Genomic DNA, 16,769 nt, shown 5'->3' with positions numbered 1-16,769 from the left:
AGGGTGTTCGCAACTAACAACTTAATAATTGATTATTTATCACAGCTTCCAATGAGGAATTGTCGATGATCGATTATTCACGCCTCAACACTAAATGAATTAATCTTGAAAGTTTTCGATACGTTCAACGCATTTTGCGTAAAATTTTGATGATAATACATGTGTGTAGTGCTAGATGACTTATGTGCCTTAAAAAACTTAAGAGGTACTTTTTCTTTCAAAATCACATTTTCAGAACTGCAAACTTCGAACCGTCAAAGCTCAAGTTTAGTTTTGTATTTTTAGGGGTTTTCCTGTTCACAATTATTTGAGTAACTACAGGTACCCAAATATGCATGTAGCTCAATTTTGAGTCTGTCGGCACTTAAGTCTTCCTCCCCGGGAACGGTCGTTTGAATTGAACCCGTTCGTCGACTCACCTTTATCAAAAGTCCTCATGATAATGCTTGGTTCTCCTACTCCATCAAATCCAGGGTTCTGGTTCTCATGCTGCTCATCAAGGCCTACTGAAACCCGAACATAGTGGGGTTTTTTGTCCTTATTCTTTTTGTGTGGCGGACGAGCAGCCTGTTCGTACTCAATCTCGATATTCGTTTTTGGTCTTGTGGAGCTCTCGATGTATACCTTTCCGGCACAGAAGAAGTGTTTTTTAATTTTTTTAACCAACACACTGTAACGGATGTACTTATCATAGCAGAATGTTGGAACGATAGATCGCAGCACACAGTTGCAGGTCTTTCCATCCGCAGTCAATTTTGCCTTGGTGAAAGGCATTCTCATTGTATAGGCAGATTCGGGGCTGAGAATGTTTCCAAATGCTGTGCGGCAGGAATCGACGCACATATCCATCGTGTAAGAGCCATCTGGAATCACGAAAAACCAATGCGAAGGAATCGTTCAATTTTAAAAATTCCAAACATGTATGAACCTCGATTTTCCTTGAAATTATTACAGCTTTCGAACCTCGAGATGTATTTGTGGTTTAAGGATCGTTCATAAATGATGTCAGATACGCAGGGGGAGGAGGCAGGGTGGCATTTCATGAAATTTCTCTTGAAATATTTTCGGAAATTTCAAAAATTTATGAAATATAAGAAATTCATAATTTGAATTAGGTGCTAATACTCATGTGAAATGTAAAAGTTCGTATACAGTAATGGTGGAACTTTCTTTTCTCAATGATTTCAGCTCAAAAATGATCAATGGGCGATTCGAATTTGAGTTGTAAAAGCTCTGGGGAGAAATTTAGACAAATCACCGATAAATAATTAGTGTATTGGATGATACCACGTGAGGAATCGCCGTGTCAGGTGCCATAATGTCTCTTCAAACCATTAGTGTACGTAATCTAATATCCAATTTGTAACCGATCGAATTCAATATACCGATATCAAAAGTTGACTGCAGGAGACAGTAATTTTGACATTATTTTAGGATTTTGTAAGTTAATTTTCAGCAAAAATATTTCTTAATAATTTTGATCGAACTATTGAAACAGATTTTTTAAAAAGATCCACCTTATGGTTAAAATTTGGAAATCATCGATCACTCGCGGATGTAAGTAATTTCGTGAAAGTTGAAGATAGGTTTTAAATTTTATTGATGCTTCATCAATTAAAAAAGTTTCCACTGACCTGCTGTTGTGAAAGCCCCCACAAGAACTTCCTCCGGTGGTGTCCTTACAGTATACGTTGATGCGTCTCCACCCGTAAAGAATCTGTCCGGCGTTCCAGGAGCTGTTCGCATAGGACTTCGATAAGGCGTGCCAGGTGCTATCGCTGTCCCTAATAGTACACCAAAAACAAGACTGTCTTGGAAACTTTTTATTTAGATCTTTAACAAACAAATTTCTATAAAATAATTAAATAAATGATATATAGACTATTTTAGAAAACCATTTGAGCATTTTCAGTTCTGAAAATCTTTATTGAAATGTTATAAAAATGTTTTCTGTGTTACATTTTAACATTTAAAAATAGAGATATCCATTTTAAAAATGTTTTTAATAGAGCAACTGTTACGTTTGTATTGGATTTTAAATAAACCCAATTTTGAAGAGGAAACAACTATTTAATAAGAATTTTTACATGAGGCCATATCTGTAAAAACGGTGGATATCGAACATCCGCCACTTTTAGTGATAACGCTTTGTTAGAATCCGCAAAACTTCAAGAGTGTTATAATACCAAGTTTCAGACCTCGAGCATAACCGTTCATTAAAATATGAATAAAAAACCGCGTTTAATCTAAAAATAGCGGATATCAGAATTCGTTGAAATAGTAAGTATTCAGCAAAATAATCCCCCCCCCTCCTTGTTAAATTATATTAGTGTGAGCGTGTCAATGACAAACCTTGACGTGCTCTTTCATTCTAGGGATAAACATTTATATACGATATTACCAGCCTTCGTAGCGATATTGGCGAGAAATCGCGGCGAAACGGTCATTTGCGCGGGAAGTTGAGATATTTTGACATTTTAAGGCCTTGTGGGATTGCCGTGGGTCAAAGTCACTTACATATTTTCCGGAAAAATATTTTACGAGCTTTCAGATTGGTCACGCAAAATTTTGCTCTAAAATCAAGTCTTTTCGAGGAAAATGGGAAAACTTGCGGATAAGTCGGAATTCTGAGTAATTTGGGGGGGGGGGGGGCTTAGAGTGGGGCTTCCGCTCCCCCCCCCCCAACACGATAGAATTCGCGATGGAAATCTTATTCTTCTAGTCGAGAGCTTCAAGAAAATAATCATCTTCAAAATTCCCACCGGGGGGGGGGGGGGTTACCCCTTACTGGCCAATAGTCTAAAAGGCTTCATATATATTTCAACTAATAATTATGAAATTTTTTTTAATTCTTTTAAAATGATTAAAAAGTGCCTTCAAAACTTTTGATGTCTTTAAATGAATTTTAATGGTGTTGAAACATTTAAAAACGCACTTTTGTCACCAGCATTTGTCATCTAAAACATTTCAATGTTTAGTTTGAAATGTTTTACTTGATTCTTCGTCTGAAAGAGACATCTTTGAATATACTGGAATTGAATTCAAAGTTATTTTGGAATTATATTTTAAGAGTATAGTGCCATTAGGAGTAGTACCAGTTGATGACTTCGCCACGCCCTTGCTTTTATCAACCCCGCCAGAATATTTCGATGTCTGCATAGAGAATCTATCCGGCGTTCGAGGAGGTGACTGAAAAGGTGACTGAAAAGGTGACTGAATAGGTGTCCGAGAGGGTGTCTGAGTACGTGACCGGTCTGGTGTATTTGTCGTTGACATCTGTGGTGTCACCAATGTTGAGGCTGTGACCGGTGAATTTTGTTTCTTAGCTTCCATCTCATACTCAATCTCGACTTTGAGTTTTTTATCCTTTAACCAAACTCTTGCAGCGCAGAATCCGTCGTCGCAAGCAAGATTGAGGAAATCGTAGAAGTCCTTCTCAGACAAACGATTTGTGATGTAATCTTTAAGTCTATTGTAATTAAAAGTGCAGCGGCATATTTGTCCTAGAGTTATATCGGCAAATTTATATATCCCGGGTTCAGTAATGTCTATTGAGTCTTCAGGGCTTGAAACAATTTTTCCGAAGTGGGTCTTGCAATGAACTTCGCATTCTTTTTCCGTGATCTCACCATCTAAATTTTTGAATGAAGTTGAGTTTAGTTGAACATTTGCGAGAAAAAATCTGAGTGTGAATAGAATTAAAAAGATAAAAAATAATGGCAACGATAAACTGTTTAAATGGAAAAAGAGAGGACAGTGTTAAAGAATAATTACCTACTATTCAACGTGTGGAGCATTTTATTCCAGCATGTAATGTTGTCTTAATAAGTCCACGCCAATGTGCTGCTCCACACAAATAAACCATAGGTAAATAAAAGAAAACACACAAAAAAACGCAATTCACGCGTGAAACTTTCTCTTAGAAAATGCAAGAATAATAGTTAGTGGGCATGTCATTAATACTCTTCCACGTGCAAATATTCATGGCTGCTGAATACGAAAATGATTTTTCGTAGTACTCACCAGTTTTCCGTAGTACTCACCAGTTTTCCGAGAAGTTCTGTTCTTCTCAGCGCAATTTTTTGGAAAAATCCTGATAATGATGAGAAAATACACGTGAAATTTTCGGACTCGGCGCTAAAAATGTCTCTAGAAATAGCTTTGACTGTCGACTTGTATGACTATAAGACTGGAGACTTGTGCCATTCTTAAACCAGTCCTATTTTTTGTCGAGCATTGCAAGGTTAACGTAATCTTATATCAAAAGAAATGAGGGATTTTCTGTGGGCAATTTTTTCGATTAAATGGGCATGTGAAATTGTTTAATTTGGGTATTTGTATAATTTGTATCTAGAATAGGTCGATATTTGAAATATAATTAAGTGTTCTCTAACCTTCTGTCGATGGATAGAAAATGCCTAGCCTACAGACAGCTGTACCATCCTTAGTCTGTTCCAACTTCTCGTATGATGCTGTTATTGGCTCTGGTGAGTCTGCAAAAAATAATCGAAGAAATAAATAAATCCGTAAATTTAAGCCAGATATGAGGGATAAAAAAAAAAAAAAAAAAAACCGGAAATAATTTTGCGAAACATTGAAACCATTTCAGGAAGCGATTCAGTGAACTGAGGCGGAATCGATCGTCGTGGTCACTTTCTTAATGACTACATCGTGATTCATTTTTCTCATTTGCATTAATAACAAAACAGTAGTATATATAATCCGATCACCGTAGGTGATAGGCTGGTACAATCGTGCCAGATCCACACTACCTACGATAAGGAAACTCAAAGCAAGAAACGCCAAAAACTACGGATAGAGTCAAAAACTCAAATGAAACTCACCACAACATAGTTCATTTCGTGACCCTATGCCTACTTTTTGGTATTTTTGACTTTGATTTCCCCTCAGAATAATATTACCCTGTTATTTGTAAGAATGTACTTACGATTATAGTATTTAACAAAGAAATGTCTATAAATCTTATTTGAATAACCTTGAAAGGAGGTCAGATTGATCCTGTTCTTATATCTGGTCTTAATCTATAGAAAAAATATATTCAGAAAAATGAGACGAATAAACAGATCTCTGAAATAATAAAAAAGATTATCCCATTATCCCAGCCGTCATTGCAATCCTTTTTACACATCGACGGCGTAAGTCCGCAATCACAAATCTCGTTTGCGGTGTCTGAAAATCTCCGCCTCTATGTTATTTTTTTAAAAGAGAACAAATTGACATCATTCCTTGAAGTTTTTGCAGAATTTTCTTCGCACAGAGAAGAAAAATCACGGTAGTATTAAAGAATTGGCGTTGAGTAGTTTTCCCTTTAAAAAATGAAGTATGACAGAGACGAAAGTATGAAAATGAAGTTTGCGACGTCGCAAACCGAGTTATGTGATCGCCGACTTGCACCGTCGATGTGGAAAAAGATGAAACCCTCCTAATGCTTATACTGCCGTGCTAAGGAAACACGCTGTATGAACATTCGAGACTTGTCAAAATTCCTCCCTTAAAATTTGCATTTATTAGGAAAGTTATGAATATGTTTCCTCGAAATTTTCAGGAACTTCAGGTAAAATGCGAATAAAATTATCTAAAAAATTGGAAGGAAAATATTCATAAGTTTACCCGGAATTTCGTGTTTTATCGAAGGAAACTTGGCAGCGCCTGAAGGCTCATACGGCGTTTTTCCTTAGCACGACAGTATAAGTAGTAGAGAAGTCCGCTCACGCGGTTCAGTCTTGTTTGTCTAATAAGAAGAATGCACGGGCAATATATCGATTGTGAAAGTCAAAAACAACCTATAAAGCCGCTTTTATAGCGCTCTCTGGCGCTCTGCGAACCCTAGCCGCCAAAGTCCCCTATCCTCCTAAAGCCCTCCAGGGAGTTGGCAAACCCTCATTTCTTCCAAAACCCCCTGTCGCCATCATTTCACTGGACGTCCCCTTCGTCTCCTCCCTGGAGGAATCTAATCAAGCAACTTCTTTGGCAGCCTTTCGTCCGTCATTCTATTGACATGACCATACCAGACAAGCTGTCTGGTCATGACGTCGAATATGATGTCATTTTCAACTCTTATGATCTGACGCACTCTTTCATTGCGGACCCGATCCCTCCTAGAACCTGTCATACTTCATTTTTTTTAAAAAAAAAACACTAGGTACTCGATGTCAATTCTCAAGCACTTCCGTGATTTTTCTACCTTGTGCATAGTAAATTCTGACCGAATTTCATAGAATGATGTTGATTTGTTCTCCTTCAAATAATACTATAGGAGCGGAGATTTTTAAACACCGAAAACGAGATACGAGGTTGGGGAGTTTCACCGTCGACGTGTTTATATATGTCAAAGTCCCCTAAAGTATTGCATTTATAAGATTTTCTGAGCTCCGTTTCACAGGTCTTAAAAAAGTTATTAAAATAATGCTCGTTATTATAGCTTGTGGATCTTCTAGCATAGAGTGTCTTAAAGGTCTTGTCACCAAGCCCAGCGATCCCCCCCCCCCCCCCCGTAAAATCTTTCCATAAGGGCCATCAGTATTTGCGTCAATTCATTCGACCATCGCGGAAATAAACACGGTCGGAGCTGCACGGAGAAAAAACCCTCGTGCGGGGGGCCCGAAGTTTAGGTCATATGGATCTCTGAAGTTTTCGGATTGAGCATCTGAACACTTTAGGTCTAGCTGTCGAGGAGAGGATCACACATCTGAAACTTTAGTTCTTACATCTGAAGTACTTCGGTTTTTCGGATGTGAGAACCGAAGTTGTTCGGATGAGAAAACCGAAGTACTTCAGATGTAAGAACTGAAGTTTCAGAAGTGTGATCCAAACCTCAGCAGTTGGACCTAAAGTGTTCAGATGCTCAATCCGGAAACTTCAGAGATCCATAAGACCTAAACTTCGGGTCCTACGCAAGAAGTTTTTTTCTCCGTGTGTGATGTAGGATTTGCATTCTAGCTCTAACACGGGGACAGGTTTTTTGGTGTTACACCATCATCTTAGGGCAAAGCCCTAATCTTTAGCAAGCTTATCTGCAGGACAAACTGACACACTCAAAATGCGTGTGAGATGCAGTACAAGTATATACTTTTCTAACTGGCTTGTGCGTTGGACAAGACTGAATTGTGGTTTCTGACAAAATCTACTGATGAAGGAGGCGTTGATTTTGATAGAAATTTCAGATTTGTTTCTTCCGCTTTTTACTATCATCTTAAGGAACGTTGCAAGAACTCTACGGCTGAGATATCAATTTTCTAAAAAAAAAAACCTGTGAATGTTTTCTGTGATTTTCAAAACTTTTACTTCTTGTTTACTGGGACGTTTATGCACGAAGAAAAATGTACCGTCATCACCAGGAAAATTATCGCGTCGTGGGTGTGGAGCAATGGGAGCGATGGAACCAGGCGCCAGAATAAATGAGGAAGGGTAGAGGAATGGTGGAAGAGACAAAAAAATGGAAGAAAAGGAAGAAATAGTGAAGGAAAAAAGAAAAAAAGAGGGAGGAAGAAAAAAGAGAAAGAAAATGAGGGGAAAAAGAGAGCAAAGAGGGAAGAGAGGGGCACAAAAAATGGAGACGAAAATGAAAAGTCATACACGTGGGGAATACAGGTGCCTCCTTAGATAAAAAATTACCCTTTAGAGTTTAACTTTCAAACAAAAAGGCGTTTTTTTTTGGCGGCGAGGGCGTCTCACGTCTCGATTCGAAAAGAGGGCCCTGTTGTTGGCGCCTTTTTTGAAAAGGAGGCAAATTTGGAGATGGTTCGAGGCCTCGCAGGCCGAATAGTTGCATAATTTCAAAACTCAACTAACGCAGTGTAGCAGAGTTGATTGGCGAATGAATGCGGCTATTCGAGATAATTCATTGATGAATACTGACGACGCATAAGAAAAGCCTTCATTGTCAAAATATACTTCTTAGCGTGGCCTGAAAAACGGAATATTTGCATGATTTAAAAACCCATTCAACAATGCAGCAGCCGGCGTATCAGTGAGAAACACGGCTTCTGTATATAATTCTTCGAAGAAAACTTCGATAACCAAATCGTAATAACTCAAGATGAAGAAGATGCGGATTACATGCTGCGGATGTTGGCAGAAGAATATAGAAAATGGGGCTTGGATGTTAGTGGGTCGTAGAAGAAGAAACTGGTTGGTGTTTGGCTAAATCTGGATGGAAGGATGGATCGGGCGATTTAAGTTAAAGAACTGGGACTAAGAACTTGAGCCCTGTTCAGATCTCGTTAGAAGAGTAGATAACGTAAGTCTACGAACCTTCTTTTACCGGAGCTTTTCCTGCCCTCCGCCGTGGCATCTCTGAAGTTGTTTCGGTAGGTGGTTCCGTTTCTTCCCCCAGCAAGGGCCTCTGTGATCCTGAAAGCTCTTTCGGCTTTTCTAATTTTTCATTCAATCTAGTGTAACCAGCTCCCTCACCAGGCCGGGGGAAGGTGAACTCTGCGGAGAGAAAAAATCCATAAAAACTCATTCGCTGAATCCTCTGCAGCAAATGTCGAGATGAGTTGGCTCAATACTCGATAACTACCATGCAGAGTTCTTTGCTGAAAGAATTCCCAAGCTCTTGCCAAGGCATTCAAGTTGCTTTGATCTTGACGGCGATTAAGTTAAACAGCAAAGGACGACGGACCGGTCTTATGGGAAAAGTGGGCCCGGTTAAATCGGCTGGCGTTTTGATATGTTGTAGGTCTTAACCTACTGATCAAAAGTGTCAATGGGCATTTCTCCCTATCTCGAAGTTTTACCCCCCATTTTGGGGGTCAAAGTTGCCAATTCGGCGTATAATTGGCAGTTTTGACACCCGGGTTTATTGGTCGCCTATGAGATTCTTTGATGGTTTCTTGAGTCTTTTGTATCCTCTGAATAGGCTAGAGACCATCCGAACTCAAAAACTGACAATTTTGCCTTATGGGTAAGGGGGGGGGGGGGTGTTCACGCCACCGATTTCAGAGTCGGCGAGCCGCATTAAACCGATTCTTTCGCCATGTTTTGGAGAATTTTTTATGCAAATGATTGCGACTGCATCTTGAAAGGTCGACCAAGATGCAGCTCAGAATATACCACCGGGCGGGAGGGGGGGGGGGGGTGCGACCGAACTCCTATCTTTCCTAACCTATCCTTCTATTATGTTTTGGAGAACTTTTTTGCAAGTGACTCAGGCTGCTTCTAGAAAGGTCTACTAAGATGCAGCTCAAAATATACCTCCCCCCCCCGGGGGAGGGGGGGAGGCGAAAACTGGGCCGAAAAGCCGACCGAACTCGGGCAGCGAAAGTTGCCCGAGTTTGATTGTTGATCGGTTGATGAGTTGATTGGTTGATGAGATTGAGTTGATAGGTTGACCGATGATTTTGTCATGTTTTTGAAATTTTTTTTTTTTATCCCAATGAAACAGACTGCATTTCGGAAGGTCGACTGAGATGGAGCACGGAATATGCTGTATTAGAAAGGAGGCTTCTCAATCCGCACCCTCCCTCGCAATAGGATCTCTCAGCATAGGTCAGTGTGGCACTGACACTAGTAATGTGACACTTTTTAACGTGGCTAGGACGATTAAAACTTCATACCATTTAACGCATCATTCAATTTTCAGCATATCCTGATGCATTTCAGAATTTCGACGAGGGGAGGGGTTATTTGCTTTTGAAAAGAAAAAAAATTAAAAAGAAGAAGTACATGACCTTGTTTTTTTCTTAGATTTTCTGATTACGTAAAAAAATCTCAGCGAGCTCGCCTCACTTTCTGCACTGAGAGCTTCCAGGATTTGATCCATTACTTATGGAGCACCAGTAGAAAGAATGAAAAACCCAGAACTCGTCAAATACCTTCAGAACTGATTGGATTGCATATATTGCCTTTCTGCGAATGCTTTGCTTTCATCCTTGCCTTTCTTGACATTCTACAAAACTGTTTAATGCTCGATAATAATGTGCGATTTCATTTAAAAAAATCACCTAGATGATATATTTCTGAAATCAACCGACGTTATATACGTCTCAGCCGTAGGAATCATCTGCACCATTAGCTTTCGCTTATAGAAATATTGGGCTCAGTCGGTAATGCGTGTCAGCTAAAACGACCCTCGGAATTATGTATGAGTGATGGTGGTGGTAAAAAATGCCACTATACTAGTGTCAGTGCCACACTGACCTATGAGAGATCCTATTGCGAGGGGAGGGTGCGGATTGAGAAGCCTCCTTTCTCATACAGCATATTCCGTGCTCCATCTCAGTCGACACTTCGAAATGCAGTCTGTTTCATTGGGATGGAAAAAAACTCCAAAACATGACAAAATCATCGGTTTGATGCAACTCGCGAGAGCTAGTTTCGCTGCCCGAGTTCGGTCGGCTTTTCGGCCCAGTTTTCGCCTCCCCCCTCCCCCGGGGGGGGGGAGGTATATTTTGAGCTGCATCTTAGTAGACCTTTCTAGAAGCAGCCTGAGTCACTTGCAAAAAAGTTCTCCAAAACATAATAGAAGGATAGGTTAGGAAAGATAGGAGTTCGGTCGCACCCCCCCCCCCTCCCGCCCGGTGGTATATTCTGAGCTGCATCTTGGTCGACCTTTCAAGATGCAGTCGCAATCATTTGCATAAAAAATTCTCCAAAACATGGCGAAAGAATCGGTTTAATGCGGCTCGCCGACTCTGAAATCGGTGGCGTGAACACCCCCCCCCCCCTTACCCATAAGGCAAAATTGTCAGTTTTTGAGTTCGGATGGTCTCTAGCCTATTCAGAGGATACAAAAGACTCAAGAAACCATCAAAGAATCTCATAGGCGACCAATAAACCCGGGTGTCAAAACTGCCAATTATACGCCGAATTGGCAACTTTGACCCCCAAAATGGGGGGTAAAACTTCGAGATAGGGAGAAATGCCCATTGACACTTTTGATCAGTAGGTTAAGACCTACAACATATCAAAACGCCAGCCGATTTAACCGGGCCCACTTTTCCCATAAGACCGGTCCGTCGTCCTTTAGAAGTTAAAGGTGTAAGTGCGTTGTATGTTATAAGGTTCTATTTGTAAATTATTTGGATTGAGCCTGATCCGTTGGGAAAAAAGTATGCTTCATCATTATCCCTGCAATTAGGTTTGGTTTGGTTGGTTGGTGCCAACAATGGTTTTGCATCCATACATTCAAAAACTGAGGGAATCATCATCCTTTTCGGAAGAAGCTTCGAGCTAGGTACTCGGATCTGGCAGTGAGAATGATGATGGTGGCGCTGGCTCGGAAAATTGCTCTCCTCATTAGTATTCTCATGATTCCGTTCTAAAAATTGAGGGCTCACATAATAGCTGAGAGTATACTAGGTAACTGATTTTTGTTCCTCTAATTCCGTCGATAAATCTTGCTTTATAAATTAAGTTGATATTTTTTTTACCATTTGAGTGGTTTTTTACTTTAAGGTGATTCGATGGACGCCATATTTTGTGTCAAAACGGCATGCGATATATCGCATCAATTGGTTCTATTTTTTCAGCTACTCGTCATTTTTCTCCAATTTTGAGATCGCAATTCTGTTGTCAGGGGACTAAAGCACTCACTTACCAATTTTAACAACGAAATTCAACGTAAATAAGGCGTGGTTTTTTTAGAGACAAAATATCGCATTCGAGTGCAGTTTCGATATCAGTATCGAATGCGATGTTTTCTCTCTGAAAAAAACACGTCTTTATTACGTTGAATTTCTTTGTTAAAATTGGTAAGTGAGTGCTTTAGTCTCCTGAAAACAGAAGTGCGATCTCAAATTGGAGAAAAATGACGAGTAGCTTAAAAATGGAACCAATTCATGCGATATATCGCATGCCGTTCTGACACAAAATATGGCATCCATCGAATCACCTTAAGTACAAGATCCTCTGTAATGCCTTAGTGAATGATATTGAGCTCTTATCATTTATGAAAAATAAAGTATTGCAAGAAGTTTGCAACGTCACGAACCGGGATGCGTGGTTGAACAGTTCCACTGTCGATATCCCGAAAGATTAGGAGGCACGTTCTACTGAACAAGTATTTAGTCAGTCTGAGGTCATACTGCGCGCAGCACACTTACAGCCTGTGTCACATTATCAAATTACTCCATCAAAATGTCAAGGTCAAGCGCTGTGATTGGTCCAAGTCATCGAATAAGCCAATCACAACACCTGACCTTGATATTTTGATGGCTAGCTTTGATAGTGTGACACAGGCTTGTGACGCGCTGAACGGAAACTCCCGCACGTAGGCTTTTCCGTTCCATTTCATCCTATAACTTACTTCAATAGCCTGCGTCAAGTGCGTCACACTATCAAAACTAGCCATCGAAATATTAGGGTCAGATGTTGTGATTGGCTTATTCGATGGCTTTGACCAATCACAGCCCTTGACCTCGACATTTTGATGGAGTATTTTGATGTTGTGACATAGGCTATCGTCATCCTCACACTCAATCATTTATCGAAAGTTGGTGCTCATTGATCAACATACATTTCCCACTTAATCATATTGCACACTTAAAAATTTCTGAAGAATTTTTTTTTTTTTTTGTATCTAGAGAATATTATTTTGTACTTATACGTCATTATTTGCACTCGCAAAAGTATAGTTTGAAGTAAAATATAAAAATGTCCACATCATAAAGGGCCCTCGATCTATTTGAATCTATTCTTCTCATGAATCATCATATAAATGACAGAAATATGTTTATCAACGGAAGTTAACGAGCATGTTTTTAGATCCCACTCCTAGTCATGGATTTGGTCTTTCGGAAATAAGTGTGGCTTAAATAGTTTTCAAACTTCATACATCTTTTATGCAATGACAGGACAGTTTGTCACACTTACATGCTTATGGCCTGTGAAGCATTAAGGATACCGCTAAGAACAAAAAGAAAAGTTATGCAGATTTCAGTTAAATGAAATATATTAGGTCACGAACCCTCCGTGGTTACTGGAACACTCCCTGGCTTCTGTGGTTTCCCTGAAGTTTCTTTTGATGGCCTGCCTCCTTCCTTTAGCAAGGGCCTCTGCGAGATTGGGGTCGTCGATCCTGCAGGCTGTTTGGGCGTCTCGTCCTTTTCAGGTCTCAATTTACCGTAGCCTTTGCCCTCACCAGTCTTGATGGGTAAACCTGGAGGGAAAGGAGAATTTCCCATAAATTTATATTTTGCCCAAATCTTTAACTGCAGTAAGAAAGCTTAGAGCGTACACAGAAAAAAATAGATGGGGCTGACGAAAGAACCTTCCGTTCACAGGGCTCCTGGTTTTTCTTTGTTACACTTTCAGATTTGTTCTGTTGTGTGAACAGAACTTCGGTCGTGGGAACAGCGTACTCTGTCTTCATAACGGAAGCTTCTGTGACTGATACAAAAGAAGTGTTGGAGATCTGTGAACAGGACTATTTTTTCAGTTTATCCTTCTCAGGACCGTATTTACGCTCATTTATCCTGGAATTGAAAATTCTTCACATCCATAATTGCACATTTTAAAAGCAACCACCCCTATACTATTTTTTTATATATAACGAAGAAACTTTCATCTTGCTACATTTGCCTAGAGTATTCATCGCACGGAAGAAAATAATCACAGAAATTATAAGAAAATGAAAAAAAGGGAAACGAAATTTAGTAGCATGCATGCATTCAAAAGCCCCGTTAAGATACTAGTTTGTCTACCTTTTTTCAGCTTCATACGCCTTTTCTATATCGGCGAAGTGGCTCATCACAATTATACCCTTATGACCTTAGAGGCTCATAAAGTCTCATAAATTGCACATGTGCAGACTGAGTACCATTGTTCGCGGTACGCCCTCTTTATTGACGCGTCATAAAGAACGAAGTTACATTTCATGCAGTTCTGTGTCCGTTCAGCAAGATGTGATAGAGTACGAACCTTCCGCGGTTGATGGAACACTCCCTGACTTCCGTGGTTTCCCTGAAGTTACCTCTGATGGCCTCCCTCCTTCTTTTAGCAAAGGCCTCTCAGTGACTGGAGTTGTTGATCCTCCTGGCTGTTTGGACTTTACGTCCTTCTCAGGTGTCAGTTTACCGTAGCCTCCACCCACACCGGTCTTGAAGGAGAAACCTGAAGGAAAACGAAAATTACGTCATAGAAAAGACCCTCATAAAAAGGTTTTATTTTAACCCATGCGATAACCCTCTGCATCATGTTCGTTTCATTCTGGAACACCAGTATACGGTTAGAACCTTTTTTTTTAAAAGTTATTCCAGGTTTTTAATCTATTTGAGGATTCTGCAACCTTGAATAAGTATCGAGTCAGGGTTAGTACACATCCATGCTCCAGGCTTCCAAATTTTCAGGGATTAAGGCCAAAAGGAGCCTGATTCTGCAGATCTACTCGTCAGTTCCTTGAAAATTTGTCGCCATCATCGGGATACGAACCCGGGACCAATTGGCTTAGAGTCCGACGCGCTGACGCGATTCTTTACGCTGGTCAGTCACGAAAAATCCGGTCCATGCATGATTTGACGATCGCGTTTTGGGTATACACATTACAAAATTTTTAAAAAGCTGTGTTTTGCTCGGACACATGAGGTATGTAAATGATGTATCGACAAAACGTCATTAATTATCAATGTAATTACGAAACAGTGTCGTAACTCAAGGCTATTCAACGCTTAGTCTTCAATCGAGCAAATTTTACATGTTATTCTGGTCTAATAGATGACGGACGTACGTTCGTGAAGGTGATTTGACGGTTGCCATTTTTGTGTAGCGACGTGCGATATATCGCATCAATTCGTTCCATAATTACAGCTACTTGTCAGTTTTTTCGAATTTTGAGATCGCACTTCTGTTGTCATGAGACTATAGAATTCATGTGCCAAATTTGACAAAGAAATTTAACGTATTGAAGGCAGGGTTTTTTTTCAGAGGAAAAATATCGCATTTGAGCCCAGTTTCAATATCAGTACCGAATGCGATATTTTTCTTCTGAAAAAAACCCTGCCTTCAATACGTTGAATTTTTTTTGTCAAAATTGGTACATGAATTCTCCAGTCTCATGACAACAGAAGTGCGATCTCAAAATTCGTAAAAAATGACAGGTGACTGAAATTATGGAACGAATTGATGCGATATATTGCACGTCGCTTTGACACAACAAATGACAACCGTCAAATCTCCTTAAAGCTTTCCCTTATTTCTCCTCGATTAGTCTCGCATTACATGTATCGATTTGGTTATCTTAAAGTGCGTAACCTGCAACTCAGAGCTCTCGAAAATTCTCGCTCTTTTTTTCCCATTCACCGGATATCTCGTAGCTCTTCAGTCCAGGCAAATTATTTTGTGTGGTGTTTTATGACTATCGAGACTTTAAAGCCTATGATAACCACTCTCGTCATTGAGATTCTTCTAGTCTTTGCCGAGAAAAAACACACAACTTACGTGAATTTATCGAAAGAGGTTACGGTAGCTTACGGACCTTCTGTTAATGTAGCTGTCTCAGACTTGGGTGCCCTGAGCTTACTTCTGTTGATTCCCCGCTTGTGCTCAACAAAGGCTTTGTAGAATCTCCAGAAGTCCCCGTTGTCGTTGACTTTTTGGACTTTTCCTCTTCCCCTGCAGATGGCGCTTTACCCGTACCTCGCCCAGGCTCCATAGGATCTAAAGGGAAGAGAGGATTAAGAGCACATGTGTGCAATGGAGAATTTTCACGCAAATATTTTATAATTCTTTCTGATGTGGGAAACAGCATAAAAATAGATTTGAAAGTGAAAAAAGTGCACCGCCTAATGAAGTAATCTGGCAACATTTCCCATTCAAATACATGCAACTTTGTCATATCTCCTCCAGTAGTTGTTCAATTTGTTAACTAAGGGTATCCTCGTATGTTCAGTTCACTCAGTAGTTTCCACTTCAACAGGAAATTCAGCAAATTTCAGACACCTGCAAATTTTCCATTGTGCATGCCCGTGTCCTTCGGTGAAATATGTGTGACACTCTCGGAAATCGGTCATTGATGATGACATAAATGTCAAGCATGATACCTTCAAAAGAGGTTTACCTCAAAGAAGGAATTTCAGTTGTAACTGAAAGTCACTAACTTTTTTTTAAAACAACATTTCCCGCTTTCAATATCCCGCTTTTCAATATTTCAAATATCCCGCTTTTTCCTATTTTCAAAAAGGAGAACAAAGTAGAGTGGAAATGGCGACTTGCAAACACCTGAGATGTCGAAATGTAACCTAACCTAAGTTCAGTGTTGCCGTGTGACCTAACCCAAGTACAGCGTTGCCGTGTGACCTAACCTAACCTAACCTAACCTAACCCAACCCAACCTAACCTAACCGAACCAAACCTAACCTAACCTAACCTAAGTCCATTTCAGTCGCGGGTTGCGTGCCTCGCCGACCTAAGGTGCAGATATGCGGGTTGCATACCTTACGGACGGGAGGCGTCCTATGTTGGTCGCGCACCTCGCCGACGATCAGCGATAATTTGTGATGTGAATTCCTCACGACTCCTATGAAATGCGGGTTGCATACCTTACGGACGGGAGGCGTCCTATGTTGGTCGCGCACCTCGCCTACTACCTCCGCCTACCTCTTCTGTCAACTCCTCCTCCGGCCGCCGTTCAGGGTGCGACCAAGTTTAAAGTCCAGTGGCGTGGCGTGCTTTGCGATTTATCGATTGATCTGTCATTTAAACCTATGAAAAAAGATCGATTATCAGGGTGCTCGCAGCGAACACCTTACTAATCGATTCTTTACCATAGCTTCAAATGGCGAGATATCGACAATCGATCATTCACGCCACGC

At 40.3% G+C, this 16,769-nt stretch overlaps 1 protein-coding gene across 1 annotated transcript; it reads right to left on the bottom strand.

Annotated features, from left to right (window-relative positions):
* Positions 1-23: 23 nt before the first annotated feature.
* Positions 24-15,993, bottom strand: LOC109038808 (uncharacterized). Its single transcript, XM_072306590.1, has 9 exons — positions 15,950-15,993; positions 15,434-15,582; positions 13,882-14,073; positions 12,929-13,120; positions 8,275-8,454; positions 4,395-4,493; positions 3,096-3,632; positions 1,635-1,784; positions 24-863 (listed from the first exon to the last, which is right to left on the bottom strand). Exons 1-9 carry the CDS (start codon positions 15,991-15,993, stop codon positions 343-345), a joined length of 2,064 nt encoding a protein of 687 aa, XP_072162691.1. The 3' UTR covers positions 24-342.
* Positions 15,994-16,769: the final 776 nt, after the last annotated feature.

Source organism: Bemisia tabaci, chromosome 1 (assembly GCF_918797505.1).
Source record: "Bemisia tabaci chromosome 1, PGI_BMITA_v3".
In the NCBI taxonomy this organism is placed as follows: domain Eukaryota; kingdom Metazoa; phylum Arthropoda; class Insecta; order Hemiptera; family Aleyrodidae; genus Bemisia; species Bemisia tabaci.
Note: the sequence above shows the minus strand (reverse complement) of the source record. Positions and strands in the feature narration are given on the sequence as shown.